The 24,934-nt window shown below is 40.4% G+C and overlaps 1 protein-coding gene across 2 annotated transcripts in view; it reads right to left on the bottom strand.

Moving 5' to 3' along the window:
* Positions 1–1,165: 1,165 nt before the first annotated feature.
* Positions 1,166–24,934, bottom strand: part of LOC106092777 (G protein-coupled receptor kinase 2) — a 299,371-nt gene continuing 275,602 nt past the window's right edge. For both annotated transcript variants that reach the window (XM_059362081.1, XM_059362082.1), the window contains exons 5-11: positions 24,547–24,652; positions 24,015–24,204; positions 14,554–14,799; positions 14,321–14,478; positions 14,034–14,237; positions 7,972–8,235; positions 1,166–4,407 (exon numbers count right to left, since the gene is read on the bottom strand). In XM_059362081.1, the coding sequence (XP_059218064.1) occupies positions 4,315–4,407; positions 7,972–8,235; positions 14,034–14,237; positions 14,321–14,478; positions 14,554–14,799; positions 24,015–24,204; positions 24,547–24,652 (1,261 nt within the window). In that variant the 3' untranslated portion in view covers positions 1,166–4,314. The remainder of the gene's footprint in view (positions 4,408–7,971; positions 8,236–14,033; positions 14,238–14,320; positions 14,479–14,553; positions 14,800–24,014; positions 24,205–24,546; positions 24,653–24,934) is intronic.

The raw sequence follows: 24,934 nt of genomic DNA, 5'->3' as shown, positions 1-24,934 counted from the left end.
ATCGTTTTGCTATTCTCTCCAGTTACTCGTAGGCTGTATCCATCCATCCTTACAAGTTATTTACTGGTCATTCAACTATTTTCGTGTCCTTATTCTCTTCATTTACTCTTAGTATCGCTGTATCCAACCATCCAACAAACAATACTAAAACGAAATCCAAAATTAAATAATAATCAAAATAAATAAAACAAATATAATTTTAATATATATATGTTAAAGTGTAAAATTAAAACATAAAATTTATTCTCTTTCTTTATAATCTGTGTTTGGTTTTATAAACTTCTATATATAAATTATGCGTATTTGTTGCTCATTTTGTAAATAGGCAAAAACAAAATTTTTGTTTTATCATTTAGCATTAGGTTGGTTTTTATTAGATTTGCTCTTTCTTCTTTTTTAAAAAGTCTTTTGAATTTCGTAAATAATATTAAAAATTACACAACTTATTTATAAAAAAAAAAAAATAAAAAAGAAAAAAATTACAATTAGAAAAAATATACAAACAAATATATAATTAATTTTACATACACTTTTAGAACTGATGTAGCAAAACAACTTTTGTTTATAGTATGTATAAAGATAAAGTACTATTATTACACATGATGTAGTTATTTAAATTAAAAAATTAATGGAAAATTAAAAAACAAAAAAAATAAACTCAAAAATCTTCAAGACAACAGCTGAACTAACTTAGCACGCTAGATGTATTTGTGTTTTAGGGGGGAAAGAAGGAGTAGTGGGGAAAGTTTTATGACATTTTTGCATATATATCCTTGGATATTTTCTCATGTCAAATTGGGGAAAAAGCTTCTCTGAAAAATCAAGAGAACTTTAGATATACAATTTAAAAGTGTTATGTGTTTTAATTTGTAGTTCAATACACAGAGAAAATACTAGTTTTGATTGAAAAAAGTTAAATGATACAATGCGAGGACAATTGATCGATCTGATTTTTCTTTCTTGAATTTATGCTATAAATCTTGCAGAACATGTGCGGCAATGCAATTCAACTCAATACCGTTTATGAACATTTTTCTTTATAATTTACCATTCACAATAGAAGTTTATGTAGTCACAAAACACAGTTGCCGTTTTTGGTAGGTTCCTACCGAAATTGATAGTTTGTTCCTTTTTTGGCAAAAAGGGCGTGTCTGATTTTTCTTCCTTTGATTTATGATATAAATCTTGCAGAACATGTGCAGCAATGCAATTCAACTCAATACCGTTTATGAATATTTTTCTTATAATTTACCATTCACAATAGATGTTTATGTTCTTAAGTAGTCACAAAGCCACTGATAAGATGGAACGATCAGAAAAAGTAGGACACAAAAAGGTCATGTCTGATTTTTCTTTCTTTGATTTATGATATAACTCTTGCAGAACATGTGCAGCAATGCAATTCAACTCAATACCGTTTTAAAAATTTTTCGTTATAATGTACCATTCACAATAGATGTTTATGTTCTTATGTAGTCACAAAGCCACTGATAATATGGAACGTTCAGAAATAGTAGGACACAAAAAGGTCATGTCTGATTTTTCTTTCTTTGATTTGTGATATAAATCTTGCAGAACATGTGCGGCAATGCAATTCAACTCAATACCGTTTATGAACATTTTTCTTTATAATTTACCATTCACAATAGATGTTTATGTAGTCACAAAACAGTGTTGCTGTTTTTGGCAGGTTCCTGCCAAAATTGGTAGTTTGTGTCATTTTTGGTAGGTTGGTAGGCTGACCTCATTTTTTAGTAGGTTTTTCCAAGTTAATTACTGTAAAAATCGGCGATGATAACCCAAAATTCCCTTCTGTGTAATCGTTAAGAGTGCAGAACAAAACCATGGATGTAGAGGGACCAAATACAGATTCAAGGGGTCTAACTTCTTCAAATTTCAGTAAGAACGCCGTAAATTCTGATATTAACTATAACCGATACAAATGTCAAGAGATTTCTATATTTTACAAGTAAGAGCGCGCTAAGTTTGGCCGGGCCGAATCTTATATACCCTCCACCATGGATCGCATTTGTTCTAGTTCTAAGCGCGGTATCTCTTTTTAGTCAAACAAAGAATATAAGAACTGTTATGCTAGTTATAGTCCGGAACATAAATAAATGCTGAACATGGTGTAATCTTTCAGTTCATTCGGATAAGAATTGCGCCTTGTAGGGGCTCAAGAAGCAAAATCGGGAGCTAAGTTTATATGGGAGCTATATCAAGCAATTGATCGTTTCAGACCATATTAGACACGTATGTTGAAGGTCATGAGAGAAGCCGTTGTACAAAATTTCAGCCAAATCGGATGAGAATTGCGCCCTCTAGAGGCTCAAAAAGTCAAGATCCAAGATAGGTTTATATGGCAGCTATACCAGATTATGAACCGATTTGAATCATACTTAGCACAGTTGTTGGAAGTGATACCAAAACACACCGTGCAAAATTTCAGTTAAATTGGACGAGAATTGCGCCCTCTAGAAGCTCAAGAAGTCATGTCCCCAGATCGGTTTATATGACAGCTATATCAGGTTATCGACCGATTTGAAGCATACAGGGTATAGTTATTGGAAGTCATTACAAAACACCTCATGCAAAATTTCAGCCAAATCGGATTAGAATTGCGCGCTCTATTTGGCTGAAGAAATCAAGATCCAAGATGGGTTTATATGGTAGCTATATCAAAACATGGACCGATATGGCCCATTTACAATCCCAACCGACCTACACTAATAACAAGTATTTATGCAAAATTTTAAGCGGCTAGCTTTACTCCTTCGAAAGTTATTCCTATCGGATAAGAATTGCACTCTCTAGAGGCTCAAGAAGTCAAGACCCAAGATCGGTTTATATGGCAGCTATATCAGGTTATTGGCCGATTTGAACCATACTTAGCACAGTTGTTGGATATCATATCAAAAACGTCGTGCAAAATTTCATTTCAATCGGACAACAATTGCGCCCTCTAGAGGGTCAAGAAGTCAAGACCCAAGATCGGTTTATATGGCAGCTATATCAAAACAGGGACTGATTTGGCCCAATTACAATCCCAACTGACCTACACTAATAAGAAGTATTTGTGCATAATTTCAAGCGACTAGCTTTACTCCTTCGAAAGTTAGCGTGCTTTCGACAGACAGATGGATGGACGAACGGACGGACATGGCTAGATCGACATAAAATGTCACGACGATCAAGAATATATAAACTTAATGGCGTCTCAGACGAATATTTAGTTACAAACAGAATGACGAAATTAGTATACCCCCATCCAATGGTGGAGGGTATAATAATCGAAATAAAATTAGATTACAATTATTTTCAATGGTTTTTTTTTTGGTTCATTAGGGGGTGGAATAACCAATAATGATTGGGTACTAAATTCAATAACGGTCTGGTGCTAAAACCAATAATAGATTGGTATTAACACTAATACCAGTTCGGTAATAAGGCTAGTACCAAACGATACTAATCATTTTATGTTTCATTCGTACCATCGGGTATTTACTTTTGTACCATACGGTGTTGCTTTACTATCAATACCGTATGGTATTGAAATTAGCACTTTTGGTATCAATTTTTCTCTGGGTGTATCGGTATTAATTTTTCGTTCGGTGCAATCGTATGAGGGCTCTTTCTTATAGTAGACTACGAAGAAACGGTAATGTGCCGGCATTGAATGTGATCGCAAAGACTTTGAAGATATAGGACTCACTCCAGATGTTATAAAAAAAAGTCTTTAGAATTAATTTAGCAATAATTAAAATTATTAATTGAATATGGCATAATTTTCTTTATACATTTTTTTCATCTAAATTCTATCGATTTTTCAATCAAAATAGTGTTTTCTCTGTGTAATTAATTGTTTTTGTTTTTTTTTTTCAATTATTATAAGATTACTTATATTTTTATCTAACAATATGGGTAGATTGTAAGTTTATGGCTTTTGGTTTTTATGTGTATTTGTGCAGTATACTTTTGTGTGAGTGTGTGGTTTTTCTTTTTGGTAGAGTGGTGGTCAAGGAGGGTCAAGTTGGAAAGGGATTTTGAGAGTTTTTCATTTAAATTCATGAATGTGATTTAATGTATGTATGCTTCTTTTTGTTTGGTTTTTTTTTTCTTCTTCTTGTTTATTAAAGTAATTATTTTTGTAGTTTTTCTCTTAATTTGTTTTTGGTTAATTACGCGCAAAGTATAGATTTTTCTGATAGTTTTTTTTTTTTTTATTTTGTTTTATGATGATGTTGTTGTTGTAGTGGCATTAGTAGAAGTTGTAGTTATAGTTGTTGTTGTTGTTCTGGTAATTTTCATATTCTATCAGCTCTCAACAGTAGTTAAACTAACACTGTGACTAGTGGTTAATAAATGTTCAGGAATGGGTATGGGTTGTGTTCTTGCTGGTTGTTTCTTCTGAAAGATAATAAAAAAACAAAAACCATTGTAAATTCAAAAACTTTTTCTCACTTCTTACATAATTTCTGTTTAGAATCCATAGACTAAATGCACGTTTAAGTAGGTCGATAAGATATAATGAACGTTGGAATGTGTCGCAAGCGATGCCGTCGTTACTCTCGTCATGAAATCTTCAATACGTGGCAATATATGCAGCAGCAATACCTAACTCCAAGTATTGCAGTGTCAGCGCCCGGAAATCATGAGTCAAAACAAGTAAAAAGGCATATTAAGGTCGGATATCGCGAGGCTCAGTAAAACTGACTGTTTCAAATTTCAGCGAAATCGGGTAATAAATAAGGCTTTTATGGGCTTTAGTTTCCTTATCGGCAGATCGGTCTATATGGCAGCTATATCTTAATACAGTCCGATCCATATTTACGGTTAAAAAATAAAGCTTTTATGGCCTTCAGACCCTTTATCGGGAGATCGGTCTATATGACAGCTATATCTAAATATAGTCCGGTTTGAACCAAATTTTGTTCAAATGTCGGGAGGCTTAAAATAATCCACTGTTGCAAATTTCAGCGAAATTGGGTAATAAATAAAGCTTTTATGGCCTTCAGACCCTTTACCGGGAGATCGGTCTATATGGTAGCTATATCAAAATATAGTCCGATCCATATTTACGTCAAATGTCGGGAGGCTTAAAATAACCCACTGTTGCAAATTTCAGCGGAATCGGATAAAAAATAAAGCTTTTATGGCCTTCAGACCCTTTATCGGGAGATCGGTCTATCCGAAAGCTATATCTAAATATAGTCCGATCTGAACCATATTTAGGTCGGATGTTGGGAGGCTTAAAACTGCGCACTATTCCAAATTTCAGCGAAATCGGATAAAAAATAAAGCTTTTATGGCCTTCAGACCCTTTATCGGGAGATAGGTCTACATGGCAGCTATATCTAAATGTAGTCCGATCTGAAACATATTTAGGTCGGATGTTAGGAGGCTTTAAACTGTGCACTATTCCAAATTTCAGCGAAATAGGATAAAAAATAAAGCTTTTATGGCCATCAGACCCTTTATCGGGAGATAGGTCTATATAGCAGCTATATCTAAATATAGTCCGATCTTAACCATATTTTGGTCGGATGTCGGGAGGCTTAAAACTGCGCACTATTCCAAATTTTAGCGAAATCGGTCAAAAAATAAAGCTTTTATGGCTTTCAGACCCTTTATCGGGAGATCGGTCTATATGACAGCTATATCTAAATATAGTCCGATCTGAACCATATTTGGGTCAGTTGTCGGGAAGCCTTAAACTACTCACTGTTTCAAATTTCATAAAACTGTGCACTATTCCAAATTTCAGCGAAATCGGATAAAAAATAAAGCTTTTATGACCATCAGACCCTTTATAGGGAGATCGGTCTACATGGCAGCTATATCTAAATATAGTCCGATCTGAACCATATTTAGGTTGGATGTCGGGAGGCTTAAAACTGCACACTATTTCAAATTTCAGCGAAATCGGATAAAAAATAAAGCGTTTATGACCTTCAGACCCTTTATCGGGCGATTGGTCTATATGGTAGCTATATCTAAATATAGTCCGATCTGAACCATATTTAGGTCGGATGCCGGGAGGCTTAAAATAACCCACTGTTGCAAATTTCAGCGAAATCGGTTAAAAAATAAAGCTTTTATGGCCTTCAGACTCTTTATCGGGAGATCGGTCTATATGGCAGCTATATCTAAATATAGTCCTATCTGATCCATATTTACGTCAAATGTGGGGAGACTTAAAATAACCCACTGTTGTAAATTTCAGCGAAATCGGGTAATAAATTAAGCTTCTATGGGCTTCAGACCCTTTATCGGGAGATCGGTCTATATGGTAGCTATATCTAAATATAGTTCGATCTGAACCAAATTTGGGTCTGAACCATATTGAGAAGTAGTTGAACTTTTGAAGCGCAGTCCACCAGACCACAACACCATATAGCATTATAGGTCTGCCAATTGCAGTATATACCCAATGCATGACACACGGTCTAAACCCCCAACTCTTACCAATTGCTCTCTTGCAGGTGTATAAGGCAAGAGTTGCCTTTCTTGCCCTTTCCAAAATGTTGGATTTGAAGTTCAATTTCCTGTTCAGCAGAACACCCAGGTATTTTGCGCTTTCTGTAAATGAAACATTCTCTCCATCCAAGAAGACAGGTTCCACTGTAGGTAACTTGTTTCCCCTGCTGAAAAGAGTTACCTCTGCCTTGCACAGATTTATACCTAGACCACTTTCGGTAACTCACATTGCTGTTGCACGTAGAGCTTCCTGAAATATATCTCTTAGAGTGCTGGAAAACTTTCCCCTAACCGTAATTGCTACGTCATCAGCATACACGACCATTTTTACACCTTTTTCTTTTTTCTATGACATTCTGATACAAGTAGAGTATATCTCCCTAAGCCAGGGAACCAGTCTATCAGACACAGCTTGTAATTCAGCCAGTAATACATAATCAGGGCATGGCGACTTAAAGGAATTGAAAGTTCTGATCTTCCACTTATATCTTCCGATACAAAAGTACCTCCTGCCTGTTTCTGGTAATAAAGGTCGGTTTATCCCTTTTACTACAAATCGCCAGACTGCAACCTTTAATATATTCAATAAGCAGCTCACCCCTTTCGTTGACATCCGAACTTCCCCATATCTGGTGATGTGCATTAGAATTACTTCCTATAATGAGGCTGTTCTTCCCTACAGAAGAGGCTTTAACTAGCGGTTTGAAGGCGGCATCTTTGAATCGTGTACCATATATAGGGAAGCCAGCCATTAATGAGACTTGTTTACCCTTGAGAAGTTTAAATCCCGGAATTCTTTGTCCACGAACCATTTCTCCACACACCCATGGTTCCTGGATAAGAACCACTTCAAATCCCCCTGCCATCAGGAGGACCTTTAGAGCCGCCGAAGCGGCCTTACAATGGTGGAGATTTATCTGTAGAAACCGGACCATAGTCAGAACTCAGAACTTCCACCACTGTTGTGTTAGCCTCGTCTTCTGATTCCACCAGGAGTTCATCCTCACAAGATTCGTTAGAACTTGTCATGATGAGCTTCCGTACGCATCCAGGTACAGGTGAGAAAACTGTGGAACCACTCTTCCAGCTCTGGATGATAATTGTGTTCAAACGTCGTCTGTACTAGTGAAAAGTGTTCATTATACTCTGTCATTTCATAATGAAGAAACTCAGTTTTTTTATTCGATTTGAAAAAACTACGCTTAAAAAATCAATTTTTATTTATGGCCTGCTTGGCTGATATACAAATATTTGGCTTTAATGAGAATTGCAGCCCACCTATCCTTTCAAATTGGAGAACAGGTGTATTTACTTACGACGGACATCAAATCCAGTCCGATTCAATTTTTCTTTAATACAGCATAATGCCTTGTGTTGCCGCTGTCGTGCTTTCTTCAATTCACAAATTTAGTCCATATTTCATTTTATATACTTTTACCCATCTAAAATCTTCTATTTGTCGGGAAAATATTTCTTATCTCAATTCATTCTTACCTTTCTTCTAAAGGGAAAACATCCGGTTGTATCTGGTTGAGGTATGGCATTTATCAGCAAATCAGGTGTTGGATTGTCATCTGGACCAAACACATTCAACTCTCGGAAACAATCAGTTTCCATCATTTCATTTTGCCATGATATTGATACGGAACCAGTATTGAATTTCGTATAGAAATTCGAATCGGAATCATCGATATTTACACCTTTAACGGTCGAGAATTGTTCAATATCCAAGACATCTTTGGCATAAACTGCATGTGGCTGCAAATTTAGAGAAGAAGCGGAAAACGAAAGTTATTAGAAATTAAAATAAATAACAATAAAAAAATTAAGAAATTTCCAAGAACTTCTGGTGACGAAAGAGAGGAGACATTCTCTCAGATCAGTAATAGATCGACAAAAATTTTCAACTTTATATTCAATTTTTTTCATGATTTTATCTTCTAGCAACTCAACTATAGTTTGAGTTTCCATTCATAATCGATCCTTAAGTCTTGCCCGATTAAAATTGTATCTCCTATTCTTAGCCGAGCAAGAATTAGTATGGAGAACATTTGATGCTTCCGCCAGTTTTAAAATCCAACATCAACTACTCCAATTGCGTGGTGGTGACACCCTTTATAAGTTGTTGTAGCCACATTTTCATGTGAAGGTGTTGACAAGCAATTGTAGTTCCGTTCCAAAGGACCGATCGCCGCGGGAACAGGTTGACCATTGGTTATTTAAATACGCGAATAACTCACCTTCTCATATTGGGCATAGGCACTCAATATTTGTGCAGGAGCCGGTTCGCCCAGGCTCTCATTGAGACTCTCCGCCCGATACCGCTGCTTATCCGCCACAGCCGTCGCAGCTACTCCGTATGGAGTCCGTAACTTGTGGATGCGACGGGTAGCTCGCAGCTAAGCTTCTCGTGACAGCAATAAACACCACACCGATCGGACCTCAATATTCCAGACTGTGTGGTGCTCACAGCTATCCCGTGCCGGGACCTTTATAAGACGTTCCTCCATACCACTGCGACAAAGTTAGTGACTGATCCAAAGAGATGCGCCACGTTGTTCCGCCGTCAGTTTATTCTGCAAGGAGGAGAGCCTTTCGCCGTATCCGTGGTCTCCGAGCCGATGTACAGCCATCACAATTTACCGTGGGCGAAGTTACGAATGTCATCCGTGGCGCCAAATCACCCAAGGCGTTGAACCCCGTCGGAATCTCTACACTGTTGCTGAAGAATCTGGATTTACCTGGAGTTGAGTACCTTACTACTGTCCTCATCTTGTCTTTGAACACTCTTATAGTTCCCGATGTCTGGAAAATGGGCAGAGTGATGACACTACTGAAGCCTCGAAAGGATCCGAGTTTGGGTGAGTCGTACAGGCCGCTCTCCCTTCTCTCACCAGTAGCAAAGACGCTTGAGGCAATACTCCTCCCGAGCCTAGCTGGAAAAATTTCCCTTCGCCCAGCATCAACATGGATTCCGAAGACTGCATAGCACAACAACTGCTTTGCATGCCATCACCGCACACATTTGCCGTGGCTGCAATCAGCCCAGGCCATGTGATAGGACGGTCCTCGTGACACTGGACCTATCGAAGGCATTCGACACGGTCGGCCATGTCAAACTATTTGAGGCCTGAAATTATCTGTGTGATCGCCTGCCATTTGTACAATTTAGGGATAAGAAGTCGAAGCACCGCGGAGTGAAACAGGAAGTTTCCCAAGGCGGGGTGATATCTTCTCTACCTATCATGTTTTACCTCTACCTAACCTCCATTTCACCCCCTCCAGACGGTATAAATATCGTATCATATGCGGACGATTGTATGATCATGGTATCAGGCCTCACCCATTATTGAAATCTGCGATAGGTTGAACGTCTACTTTAACGAACTTGCCTTTTTTTCGCTGCAAGAGATCTGAACTACACTACAAATACGCATGAGGTGAGTACCGGGCGGACTGTGATGGTCGATGGAGGAATTATTCCGACCATCAAGTGTCACATTTAACAGCTCTTACACATTCTCCCCACATGCTACAGCAATTTGCGATAAAGTCAAATGTAGAAACAAGGTCCTCAAGTCACTTGCCGACAGCACTTGGGGTTCTGACAAAGAAACCTTGTTGGCAGGTCTGTGGTAAGTTATGCAGCGCCAATGTGGTTTCGTCAGCTAGGTGACATCCAGTGGAATAATATTCAGATTTGTCAGAATGCCACTCTTTGAACTGCGACAGGCAATCTCCTTAGCTCTCACCTGAACCACCTCCATCAGGAGACAAAGATCCTACCAATGCGAAGACGTAACTGCATGCTGTTTAGGCTGATATCACAGGCACCATCCAAATCATCATCTTGTGGATAGTGATCCACCGCCTAGAAGCCTTAAGGTAGATCTACATGATCTAGAGCGTGAGGTTCAGCGCTACATGAGACAACCTCTAGATCAAGCAGTAAATCATGCGGTTCTAGACAACATTCATGCAGATGCGATAAATAGCTACCGGGAGAATGTCGTCCTTGAAGAACGACCGCCTCCAGTTGCATCTGAAGAAATTGACCTCCCCCGGTAAACCTGAGTAGTTTTGGTTAAATTACGTTCCGGCAGATGCAACCGGCTCAATTCCTACAGAGCAAGAATTGATGCAGACGTGCAAGATGTATGTCCCGATTGTGATCAGGGACCACACGTCACCTGTTTAACTGCCCAGCCAGATCCACTACACTCAACCCCAGATCTCTCTGGACGCACTCCATCTTAGTCGCAGAGTTATTGAATCTGGACACTCAACAGAATCAAGCCGACGAAAGATAAAACACAACAAACTGCTACAACAACAACCGACTTGTCAAGTAGGTCTTTTTCCTGAGAAGACAATAAACTTTTCTGTACAAAGACTTTCTTACACTTTTTTGTTGTTTCAGCAAACTCTTCAGTGCTGTTTTCCCAACTACTATCTCAATCAACACTAATGAAGTCAGTTTTCATGAGGTGGTACAGGAGGTCGAGACGTCTCTTCGACAGAAGGATTACACTTTGGCGGTCTTCTTGGATATTGAGGGGGCTTTCAATAATGTGGAGATTGGGACGATAGTCACTGCACTGGACCGCGCGGGGATTCACCCCTTAATCTCCAAATGGACAAATAATATGCTTTATGGCAGGATTATTAATGCATACCTAGGAGATTGTGTGGTCAGAAGGCGGGTGACCAGAGGAACGCCCCAAGGAGGGGTGTTCTCACCGATGCTGTGGAACCTCGTGATTAATGATATCCTGATGGATCTCGGTGGGGACGGCACGAGGATTATCGCTTAGGCGGACGACGTCGTGCTGCTGGTCCGAGGCAAGTTTCTGTCGACGATCAGCGAGATCATGGAAGGCTCACTGAGGAGGTAATCGCGATGGGCTACCAGAAATGGTTTGAGGGCCAACCCAGGGAAGACGGAGCTGGTGCTCCTTACGCGTAGATATAAGATACCGGAGTTCAGACTCCCGTCCATGAACGGGGTCACCCTACAGCTGTCGAAGGAGGCGAAGTACTTAGGCATAGTCCTCCATCCGAAACTGTCCTGAAAAAGAAACACCGAGGAAAGAAGCCGCAAGGCACTGTGCGCTTTTTACTCCTGCAGGAGGATGTTCGGTAGGAAGTGGGGGGTAACTCCTAAGATGAATTATTGGATGAACATAGGTGTTCGAGAAGGTCCAGAGACTGGCCTGCGTCGGGATCACAGGGACGCTGAGATCCGCCCTGCAAGCAGCCCTGGAGGCGACGCTGGATATGCAGCCCATTGGGGCCTATAGTTGGTACTGGGCCGCCTTGAGGAGGATGGTTGCGGCCACACTTCGATTCTGGATGTTATGGATACGGAGGTTAGAATGAGGAGGATCTCCGACTACCTTTCACCAGTGCCGACTGGAGTGAGGGCATTCACGACTAGTTTTCCTGACAGGGACGAATGGAGGGCGGATGGTGTACTTGAGGATGATGAGACCTCGATTTTCACAGATGGCTCCAAAATGGAGCCAGGGACTGGATTGGGAGTCTACTCTGATGCACTCAATATCAGTATGTCTCTGAGACTGCCGAACGAGTGTACGGTCTTTCAGGCAGAGTTCTGTGCCATTGCAGTAGCCGCAAGAGAAATTCTGGCAAGGGGCTTACCGCCCTCGAAACTCAGGATTTATGTGGACAGTATGGCGGCGCTCAAGGTCTTGGGGTCTAGGATAGTGAGGTCGAGATGCGTGACGGACTTTTTGAAATCCCTGGATAGGCTCCGCGCCCACGATGTGACGCTGACATGGGCTCCTGGGTATGAGGGGATTCCAGGGAATGAGAGGGCGGAGGAGGGCGCCAGGAGGGGTTCGTCTGCGCCGGGCGGACCAGTCATCGGTCTTGCCTACGTGTAATTTGTCGAGCTACTGAATACAGTAGATGGGATGGCCAGGGTGGCGTCGGTGACGAGGTGGGAGAGGTTAGATGGTTGCCGGACTGCGAAGGCGCAAGAGGACGAGGGAGTTGCTGGCGTTTGATAAGAAGTCAATGAGTACTTTGACAGGGGTCATACCCGGACACTGTGCCATAGGCCGCATGGTGATACCGCCCAATGACTTCTGTAGGAAATGCCTCGATGAGGATGAGGAGGACACTATTGAGCACTTGCTGTGTTCCTGTACGGGTCTGCAGAGACGTAGGCTCTCCTTTCTGGGGAGCCATTTCTGCTGTGATCTGGGTGAACTAGCGAACGTACCTCTGGTATCTCTCCTGAGGTTTGATGAGGGAACAGGATGGTTCCGATGGGGGGCTGCCACAGGCTCCGGCGTTGGTAGATCCGTGCTTCATCTCCCACTCGGGTTTCTCCACTCCTCCTGTCTTTTTCTTTTATTCGTGTATAACCTCTAGTACGTGGTCCCACATTTTCTTTTTTCTTCCCTTTGTCTCTCTAGGGTACCACAATGGGCCAAACTGGCCTCCGAGTGAATTCACCTTTGTTGGGCGACCCATTAAACCTAACCTAACCTAATGAAGTCAGTTTAGGTGTGTTCAATTTAGTTCAATGTTTTCAAACTCCGACGGGTGAGAAGGTCCCTGGGGTTCCTTTTTTTTTTCAAACTGAAATTACTCCTTGATGGTCCATGGGAGGTATAGCCGTCCCCTACATGTATTTTAAGGAAATTTTATATAGAATCGTTTAAAATAGTTTTGAAAACCAATAGTTTAGTTCCAATGAGATTCAAATGGGAACGTGTGAAAAGGTCCGCTGGGACTTATCAACAGCAAAACTACGACTATTAATGATATTTGCCAAATGTTACAGTATTTGCAGTGATCATTGATGAGCAGTTATTCCCATACAGGGGCCGCACCCACTTCACATAATACATTCCATCGAAGCCTGCCAAGTAAAGATATGGTGGTTGTGCGACTCAAAATCATTTTAATCTGTCAAAGGAATTATTTACTCTGGCAAATTGCCTGACCAGGCACGAGAGGTGAATCAAGGGCAGAATGTTGTACTTCAACTTTCGGAGAGATATTTGAATACAGGCCGCACAATTTATGCCGAAAAATTTTCACAACTTTGGATTTGGCGCGTTCTTTGTTCAGGAAGAAAACCGCTTATGTTGGAACAGTACGCTCGAATAAGACAGGTGTGCCTCGGGAATTCCAAGAAAATCATTCCTGTAACAATCCATTTTGTGCAGAGCATTCAACACTTATGCACCGATGCTACACCTGCACAGATAATATGTTGAGCGAGGGACAATCTACACAACAATAGTTTTTTGGGCTTTTTCATATAGAACTCATAAAAAATTAATAATGTTATATAAAAAATTTTTTTAACATTCGTTATACATGTATAATTAGTAAATAATAATAAATCAAAAAAATTAAAAAAATGCATTTTCCTATAAAATTCCACACAAAGTCCTTGCGGACCTTGTACTTCGTATAAAGGCTTCATCGGAAGATTAAGAAGCTTGTCCCACATACATTTCTTACTGTCAGTGTCTCATTGTCTCTCTATGGCTCCGTTATATACATATACAACTTACATCTGGTACAAATGGGGGTTCAACCATTCCAGCCTCCAGACGCTTCCAATTGATACAATTAAAAAACGGATGCAGTTTGACTTCGCGAGCACCAAAGCGGCCATTGCGGCAACCTAAACGTAACTTTATAGATTTGGCGAGTAATTGTTGGCATAGCGAACGGGCCTCTTCGCTAAATTTACTAGAATACTTTTCAGGATCCTCCTAAAAAATGAAACGACATAAAAAAAACACAATTTTCTAAAAAAGGTTTTCACCAAAATAAATTTCTCTCTCTCTCTCTTTACCTTAACTCTTCGGTCGACTTCTTCACGTTTGACTTTCTCTTTGCGAGCTCTAAATGGAGCCTGCCCCTCAATCATTTCATACAGCAGACAACCAAAACTAAACCAATCTGGTGAAAATGAGTATTTTTCATTATCAATAACTTCGGGTGACATATAACCTTAAAGTGATAAGAGAAGAAAAATAAATTAAGTAAAAATTTCTTAAAAAAGATTATCTGACAACTTCTACTTACCCACTGTGCCTACACGTCCTCGAACCATCTCACCATCAATCTCCACAGCTAAACCTAAATCGGAGATACGCACATGCCCATGATCATCGAGCAATATATTCTCCGGCTTACAATCTCTATAGACAATACCCTGTTGATGTAAATGCTCTAGGCCACAAACCACTTCGGCAGCATAAAATCTTGCCCGTTGCATTTCAAAGCCAGGATCACCACCCATATTATAAATATGGAATTTCAAATCACCACCTGTAAATATATAAATGTGGGTATTTAGTTGGGATTGGTTTAGGTGTTTTCCTAGAGTATTATTGGAGAAATTAGGGACAAACGATTTATACTTCAACGTACTCTATAGGCATTTTTGTCGTCAATTGCTGTGTTTTATTTTAGTCCTATTAAGTGCAAGCTTAAGCTTATTCTCGGGACCTAATTCAAATATGATCCGGGCCCGGAGTTAAAATAATGGATTTATAATATATACATGGTGGTGTGTATCCAAAGTTCGGCACGTTCGAACTTAAGACTTTTCTACTGTTTTTTATGTTCTCGCCAGGAGTCGAACCTAGGCGTTCAGCATTATAGGCGGACATGCTAACCTCTGAGCTACGGCGGCTTCTGCTACGCAGACGATGTGATCTTCTAAAGGGTAGGAATCCAAATCAGCGATCCATCCAAAAAGGTCGAAAAGGTCTTGGAGATGGCAAACGACTGGGCTAAACCAAGGGGTCTTAATGTCAACCCAGAGAAGACTGACATCTGACTGTTCACAAGGAAGACAAAAGTGTGCCAACTTGACGCACCACGCTCCCTTAACAGAACGATTACGATATTTGCAAGGTCCAATTCTAAGGAGTGATTGTGACAGGAAACTATACTCGAAGTGTCACATTCGGAAGCATACCGAGAAGGCTCACAGATGTTGGATAGCTTGCTGATGGGCCGTAGACTCAAATGGGACTTGAATTAGACCAATGACTCACTTACGCCTCAGTAGTTTGGGGGACTGCGATGAAGAAAAGGTGCAACGTAAGGATAATACAACAGGTTCATAAAACATGTTGTCTTGTCATAGGCAGGACGATGAGGAGCGCGCCCTCTAGGGCACTAAAGACTATTCTAGATATCCCACCCATAGACATAGAGAACAAGTACAAGCGTGCTAAGTTCGACCACCATAGATCGCATTAGTCGAGTTCTTTTCCCGATATCTCTTTTTAGATAAACAAAGGATAAAAGAAAATAATTGCAATAATATTGGAGCTATATCAAGTTATGGTCCGATTCGGACCATAATTTTTGTGTTTCAGCCAGTTCGAGTAAGAATTGAGCCCTTTAGGGGCTGAAGAAGTAAAATAGGGAGATCGATTTATATGGGAGCTGTTTCAGGCTATACACCGGTTGGGACCCTATTTAAAACGTATGTTGAAGTTCATGGGAAAAACCGTTGTACAAAATTTCAGCCAAATCGGATAATAATTACGCCCTCTGGAGGCTCAAGAAGTCATGATCCCAGATCGGTTTATATGGCAGCTATATTAGGTTATGGACCGATTTGAAATATATTTGGCACAGTTGTTGGAAATCGTAACATAACGCGTCAAGCAAAATTTCAGCCAAATCGGAGAGAAATTGCGCCCTCTAGACTCCCAAAAAGTCAAGACCCCAGATAGGTCAGGTTTATATGACAGCTATATCAGGTTATGGACCGATTTAAACCATACTCAGCAAAGTTATTGGAAGTCATAACGAAACACCTCATGCAAAATTTTAGCCAAATAGGATAAGAATTGTGTCCTCTAGTGGCTCAAGAAGTCAAGGTCCAAGAAACAAAATATGGACCGATATAGCCCATCTAGAATCCAAACCGATCTACACTAATAAGAAGTACTAGCTTTACTCCTTCGAAAGTTAGCGTGCTTTCGACAGACACACGGACGGACATGGCTAGATCGACTGAAAATGTCATGACGATCAAGAATATATATACATAATGGAGTCTTAGAAGAATATTTCGGGGTGTTAGAAAGGACAAAATAAGTAAACGCCCATCCTATGGTGGAGGGTATAAAAAGTGTGAGACAGCCACTGTGGCTATGAGACTTAATGGGTAGAGGATAGAAGCAGGTCACACATAACGGTATAGTCGAGGCGACGATAGGAAACCTGTTAGGAATAGAAGATTTTTTCGTTCGCATACTTGAGACGACACTTGAGGTCGAATACGACGCATTGCTGCCAGCGACACAGTATTGGATTGATGGAACTCTGGTATTGCCATCTTGAAGTTCATGCTACATAGATGGATCAAGGCTACATAACATAGTGGACCTGACGGTTTCCGAATGGAAGAGATTTTCGTTCGGATACTTGAGACGACACTTGAGGTCGAAGACGAGGCATTGCTGCTAGCGACACAGTATTGGATTGATGGAACTCTGGTATTGCCATCTTGAAGTTCATGCTACATAGATGGATCAAGGCTACATAACATAGTGGACCTGACGGTTTACAATGAGAACCCATAGACTAAGATCTGTTTCTGACTGCCAGATCACAATACGGTCCTGCAGGCGGAGATCCGGCGTAGAAAAAAAGGCTAGAGGTGGTGTGATATTAACTCGGGGACGGCGAATGTGAACATCTTTACGGACAGTAAACTGGCCATCAGGGCAAAAAGAACCAAAACGGTATTGACACGTACAGTCTTGGAGTGTAAGAAAGAGATAACGTCTTCTCTGAGGATGGCACGATCAGCAACACCGATTGTGTGCTAGGCCATAGCGGAGTATGGAGGAATGAAAGATGAGACGATTTGGCGCTGAAGGCCAGAGGACTGCTGTCAAAAAAACTTTGTTAACCCGAAGCCTTTCGGGTCGGCGCAGTCCGAGTTAAGGACATGGGAACTGCAAAACGTTCGTTAGCACGACGAAAATCCTATGAGGAGATCCTGGTCGTGAGAAGACGAGGTTCTTACGAAAAGGATGTAAGAAGGGGGTCACTCTAGCTATCGGTATCTTAACGGGACACATAGGACTATGAGCTCACTTATGCAAAACAGGTGCGGCAAGTAATATCATGTGTCGGGCATGAGGGGTAGATGGTGAGACTTTGGAGTATTTCCTATATCATAGTCCGGCTTTTGCGGCTTACAGACACCAACACTTAAGTGATGAAGCAATATTAGATATAAAGCGATTCTAAGGGGCGTAGTGTGAAAATAATTAGGAATTCCTGACTTAAATTTTCTTATTCGAGGTATCTTTTTAGTATTAAGAGCGCACAACAAACCGATTACTGGCTTAGGTGTATGGCAATGGTGATATGGGTATCCGCACCTTCTTCTCAACCTAACCTAACCTAGTTGCTTTTAAACAGTCATATATTTATTTTTGAAGATGTGTTGAATCATTCTTCTCCAGCTCTGTGTTGTTTGCCATTAAACTGACATTAATCATCATATGGTATGGAAATAATGATGTTCCAAACTAATCTACAAAGTCAAAGATATTGGAAATGCAATCAAAGTTTAGTGTTCTTGGATGACATATTTCCCAAAATTAGTTTCCCTTATCGCTTAGTGTTGAACTTTGGCTCATGTCATTGCATAAGAAAAACTCATTACACAATAAAGACCAGCGTTCATCCTTCCCACAGGAGAAAACTAAGAGACAAAAAAAAAAAATAACCCCAAGGAGAGTATAGAAAACTGGTGCTGACATGTTATTGGCATTGAACATTTATTGCCTCTCGATATGGATTTGTGTTTGGCCACAAGTGAGTGGCTTTGTTGCCATTGATAAGGAAATAATTCAATTACTTTCCCATTCAATGGCGATGAACGAACGTACGAATGGGGAAAAATCAAACAAAAATTGAAATTATTCTATTTATGTAGACGAATGTTCGGCCACTGCTTTAGCGCCGCCCCATCCTATGCCCTCTTCCTATTCCGCCACCTCAACGTTGCATGAGCCATAAAAGCTAAAGCTGAAACACATTTATGATTACTTTGCAAACATTTATGAATTCTGGGTAATAAATTGAAAGAAATTTAATTAAAATCCCCAATCATCATCCCCATTGGTAGCAATGTGCACAAAAACTAATATCCCATCAACACAATATATAGCGAATATCAGCACCAAGGGAAACGTCCGAAATGGGAGAGAAGAGAAGTGAAAACGCAAAATTAAAAATGAAAATTCAATAATCAAAATATATAATAGACCTAAAGATAACCATACAAATGCACAACTGCACGTTAACTAAATAGAACATCTACAATAGAAGGCCTCTTGGAAAAGCCAAAACAAACAAAAAAATAAAATTTTGTAATTTCCCACAATCCAAATGGAAAGCTAGCTAAGAATTAATGTAGGCTTTTGTCTGCCTTCGACTTAATTTGGTTATGTGGAAATCAAAAGCCTACTTCAAGGGGCTTATTAAAATGTTTCATTGTAATTGTGTATTGCATACTTTAAGGAGGCACTTATTACAATGGAGCATTGTTGAACAAGTGTTAAATTGTATAATAAATGCTTTTAAAAGTGGAAAGTGTAAACCAAATTGTAGAGAGAGTTATTACAAAAATTAATTTAAGGATCTGGTTTCGCCCGGCCTCTCACCGAGACTCTCCCCTCGATACTGTTGATTGTCCGGGACTGTAATTACAGTTACTGGGATTGTCCCAAGTGTCATAGTGGGCGTGATTCTCTTCGCCTTACCTATGCAGATTTTACCATGGACACACAAAGTGGTGTTCAGGACTGGCTCTATGTGTTATAATAGACTCGCCTGCGCTTGACTGTAGTGAAGCGTACATGGAATGTATGGGGGTAGCAGTCAAGTATGGGATTGCTGGGCTGTTAGCCAAATTTTTTACCTCCTAATACCGAAAGATTGTCAATCCAAAGATACCGATTGGAATGAGCTTAGTTAAAACATAAACCGCCATTTTAGTAATCTGCCACACATCTGAGGGGTTGGCAAAATACTACAGCATGATACCGAGAAGAAATTCCGAGACATTATTAATGCAGTTACAAGCTTGGTCTAACACCCCAGGTAAGTTAACATTTCCCGGTGCAGGCAGCAGAAATCACGAGCATGGCGTGATTCGTCGCTGCAATCCTACTGAGCAGCAGGAAACCGAGGCACTCTAACTGGTATTCATAAACTGAGGTCTACTGTTGAGTCATTCTTGAACCCCTCCAGAGGATATGATAGGATCTCAGTCACTTTTGGCAAAGTAGTAGTGACTGATCCGAAGAGATGCGACAGGCTGTTCAATCGTTGATTGCTTGAGCATCCTGAGAGTGATTGGGCAAGGAGGAGATCTATTCGTCGCATATGTAGTTTCCGAGCCGATGAAAAAGTCCCGACGGCATCTCTACAATGATACTGAAGTATGTGGATGTAACGGGCACTCGATTACTTGATCGAGGTACTCAACCTGTCTCTTGACGCTCTTATAGTTCAAAATGTCTGGAAAATGGGCAGAGTGATTTCTCTCCTGAAGCTAGGATAAGATTCGAGCAAAGAGAATTGTATAGACCGATTTGCCTTTTTTTTGCTAGAATCTATTACTCTCGGATGGAGAGTAGTATTACTCATGGGTTTCGTTTATTATATTGCTCGGTGACTGCTTTGCACGCTGCCCCGCAAGCAGGGTCTTAAACTAGTCAAGATCTGCCTAAGGATGGGCTTCGTGGCTTTTGCCTTATCGAAGGCTTTTGAGCCATGCCACGCTTATGCGAAAATCGTCAACACGCTCCTACGGCATTACTTTTATGATCGCCAGTCGTTTGTGGAATTAAGGGATAAATGGTCGAATCCCCGTGAAGTGGCATAGGGGATTCCCCAAGCCTGTGTGTTCAAATCCCGGCAAGAACATCAGAAAAAAATGTCTGCGATGGTTATCTCTTTACTAATGCTGGCCATTCAAAATTTCTTCACGAAGAGGTGTTGAAGAGGCATGCCGTTTGGACTAGGCTATAAAAAGGAGCTAGAACTGAATCTGACAGCTCTCATGTTTATAGAAGAAGTATCCTCTGATTTTTAATGGAATGTTCGTTTATTCCAAACCCTGTAGACGGCTCCGAGATTGTATGATATGCGGACGATTTTCGTGGCTCAGAACCCCAAATAAATGATATCTGCGATAGGTTTAACGTTTCATTACCTCACTAATCTTGTCGCTTATTTCGCTGCTAGAAATTTGATATCTACCATCAAATATTTAGTTACATTGTTCACTCCATGGACGTCGGTAATATATCGGCAGTTGGGTGTGAGAGCTTTTGGCTTCACGATTCTGATCAACAACTATCTCAAAAAATTTGGAATCATATTTGGCAGTTTTTACAGTCCCTCCGCGCGTGCTGCTGGTATATGTGATAAATTTAGAAGTAGAATCAAGCTACTCAACTCACTTGAGAATTGGCCGTGCCAGTGTAGAATCGACATTTCAACGACATGTACTGGAATAAGATCCTGTCCTGCCAGAATGCTGTACTACGAAATACGACGGGGTCGGGTGATACAGCTATATCTAAATCTGAACCGATTTTAATGAAATTTTGCAGATATGTTCAGGTCATTTACGAAAGAATCCGTGCAAAATTTTGTACAGATCGGTTGAAATTGTAGTTACGATGAAGTTACATCCAAATCTGAACCGATTTTAATGAAATTTTGCAGATTTGTTAAGCCAAAAAAGTGACATGTTCAAAATTTCGTAACGATTGGATAAAAAATACGACCTGTAGCCTGACGGACATGGCTAAATCGAATCAGAAACTGATTCCTAAATTCCACAAATGAGTGGCGACCGCACAGATATTCGAGGACCCAGCGTTTCAGGCCAGTCTGGAGGAACGTGTTGGCCATGTCCTCAAATAGTTTGGCATGGCTGACCGTGTCGAATGCCTTCGATAAGTCCAGTGCCACGAGGACCGTCCTATCACATGACCTGGGTTGATTGAAGCAACGGCAAATGTGTGTGGTGATGGCATGCAAAGCAGTTTTTGTGCTATGCAGTCTTCGAAATCCATGTTGATGCTCGGTGAATGGATATTCGCCTACGAGTCTCGGGAGGAGTAATACCACAAGCGCCTTTGCTAATGGTGGGAGAAGGGAGAGCGGTCTGTGCGACTCCACCAAACTCGGGTCCTTTTCAGGCCTCAGTGGCGGAGTCACTCTGTCCATTTTCCAGACGTTGGGAACTAGTCTTCAAAGATGCTAGATTTTTCAGCATCAGTGTAGAGATTTCGTCGGGGCCCAAGGGCTTGGATGAATTGGCGACATTCGTAACATCGCCCACGGTAAATTGTGATGGCTGTCCATTGGCTCGTGAGACCACAGATACGACAAATGGCTGTCCTCTTTGCCCTGTCACTCTCGGGATGCACAATAAAATGACAGTTGAACAGCCTGGCGCATCTCTTCGGATAAGTCACGGTTACGCCGCCAAAATTGAATGAAAAATTGATTCCGTTACCGGGGCTGGAGAGTGACTTAACAGTAGACCACAGATTGCATAAACCGGTGCCTTAGTTACGTTGCTATAAGTGTTCCAGCTACAAAGTCCGCTCATGTTCGTTGACTGCCCTATTTATTTTCAGATTCAGCTCGCTGATTCTGGCATAAGTGGGGTCTGGGCATAAGTGGGCCGCACTTGGGATATTCAACCGGCTGGTATAAAGCGAGCGGTTGCTGCGTTAATGATTTCTTGGAATTTCTTCTCGGCAACTAGCTTTCTTTTGATTGATAAACGTCCGGCACTCAGTGTTTATGAAGTCGGGTGGTCAGTCGATGGTGAGAATTATGGGGAGGTGGTCTGATCCCAAAGAAATGACGGCTTGCCAGCATACATCATTCCATTCCTTAAGCGATCCTTACGTAACACATTGTATCCGTAACAACTGTGCAGTTGCAGGTGTTGGTCAACTTTGTCTTCTGGATCGCTGCAACCGATATGTTCCTTCGACTCATAAAATCCACCAACTCGTCGATCTTGCCTCGGTGACCGTTGCAATTCAATTGTTTAAAATATACACTTCCTGGCAATGGCCTGGCAATATTTGGGCTGGGATGCCGTCTACACAGTGTCCAACATATGTAAGCCATCTCAGTGCGTTCCTGAATGTGACACTTCCAATTCAGTTTCCTGTCCAAAATCACTCTTAAGTATTTGGCCTTATCAGATATCGAAATCGTTGTATTGAGGAATCGTGGTGCGTCAAATTTACCCGTTTTTGTCTTCCTTGTGAATAGGCCGATTTCAGTCTTCTCTGGCTAAACATTGAAATTTTTAGGTTGTATGCCTATCTGCAAGACCCTTTCGGCACTTTTACATAGCTGATTCGGATCCTTACCGCCTAGAAGTACTACAACATCGCCTGCGTAGCAGACGGGGTCAAATCGCTCATCAGTCAGCATCCGTTATAGGTAATTTATGGTGGTCCACTAAAGGGGGGCCATAAAATGCCCCACTGTGCCAATTTCTCCCTTCTCCTTATGTCGTGGGAACCACAATTTATTCACCTATTCCTTAGCATATGGTTTGTCCAGTGTCTAAGCACCCGGTCCAACCGGTACTGGCCTAAGGATTGGATCGGTGTGTCAGTCCGCACATTTTTACGTCTTGGCATCGAAGGAATCTTCTATTTTACACTGAAAATATGTTTTTCTTCATTTTGAAGATTCGAGCCAAAGATTAGCAAACATAACTTAAACATGTTAAATTTTCCAACTTTTTAAGGAAACATCCTTTGTTGAAAATTAATTTATTCATATTACGGATTTTTTTTATTTTTGAATGATAGGTAAAAAATCCTTAACTCTGCGTCTTGTTAGAAAAGACAAAAATCTAAAATGAAGGTTCATTAAATGTTAGGAAATCGAAATGGACCAGGTCGTTAGTTCAAGAATAAAATTGCCTTAAAAATGGGAGCATCTTTAAATGTTTGGGTCTATGGAGTAAAAAAGAAATCAATCAGCGATCTAAATTTGAATGGTCATGTCCGTTAGTAAATAGAAATTTTAATTTAAAAATAACATCTTTATTTTAGAGTTTTGGTTCTTTGGCTTGTGTTCATTGCTAAAGTCCTACGAATAAAAAAAAATCTAAAATTTGCGGTTAAAATTTGTGTAGGGCAGTCTCCACCGACTTTCCCTTAACATAGGCATGCTGTTTGTATTCGAGCAGTTCGCTGGATGTCCTACTGAGTTGATAGCTGAGTTGGTTCTATTCTCACCACGCTTCTACCGCCATTAATACGTCAAGTCGGTTAGTTATGGGACCACCTTCCCATCATTTTAGGTTGAAGTGCCTAAATTCGGGCTACTCATAAAATTAAGACACTTAGGTAATCATTTTTCTTACGAATCCTTCTTTATCGAAATCCTTCCATCGAATCCTTCTTTATTTCTCAAATAATTGAATTCACATCACAACTTACCATTCATTATGGTCAGCACCAGACACAGAGCATCCTTAGTCTCATATGCGTAGGCGAGATTGACAACAAATCGCGAATTGATCTTTTGCAAAATCTGCTTCTCCGTCAAGACCATGGATTCACCTTTGCGCTTTTTAATGCGTTTCTTTTCCAATTTTTTGCAGGCGTACATTTTACCTGTGGCACGTACCTGGAGGAAAATGGAAAGATAATAAATAGAAAGTTGTGTTTTTATTTCTTTTAAATTAAGCAAATTGTTTACAAAGTACACAGAACGAAATATTAGAAATTCATTCAAATTTTGCCCAAAACGTATTTAGCATTTTTATGATAATGTCTTTTGAGTGCTTAAATTCCACAGCCGCATAGGGGACTACGTTTACATGTTGTTTGGCAAACTCGAATTCTTCATCAAATGCCCAAGGGCTACAGACAAATACGGGAGTTAGGTGGATAAGTATGAAGGTACCAAGTAGGCAGGTTGATATGCGGGCATTGTTTTTCGTGAATTTTTTCCCTCCATTGTACTCACCTGACATGCACAGACTTCGCCAAAGCCTCCTTTGCCCAGAACACGATACATGCGAAATGTTTTGTAAGTTATGGGCTGAGCCTCCAACCATTTCCACTGTAAATAACTGAAAATGTAGAAACAAAAGAACAAAATCAATTTACCAAAAGCCTCAGAGTCTTCTATTTACTCGCTTGCATCATCTGGATGTGGCACATACATACAAACACACACTCTTGCATACAAAGGACATACATATACATACAGGGTGGCTGATGAATATTGCTACAATGATGAATATTGCTACATTTTTTTTTCGGTGTATGGAATACATTTTTCTTTTATTCATGTTAAATTAAATTATTAAATTAATTATTAAATTATTATTAATTAAATTAATTAATTAATT

The sequence above is a fragment of the Stomoxys calcitrans genome, chromosome 2 (assembly GCF_963082655.1).
Source record: "Stomoxys calcitrans chromosome 2, idStoCalc2.1, whole genome shotgun sequence".
Taxonomy (NCBI): domain Eukaryota; kingdom Metazoa; phylum Arthropoda; class Insecta; order Diptera; family Muscidae; genus Stomoxys; species Stomoxys calcitrans.
The sequence above is the reverse complement of the archived record's forward strand: the minus strand, read 5'-3'. Positions and strand labels throughout refer to the sequence as shown.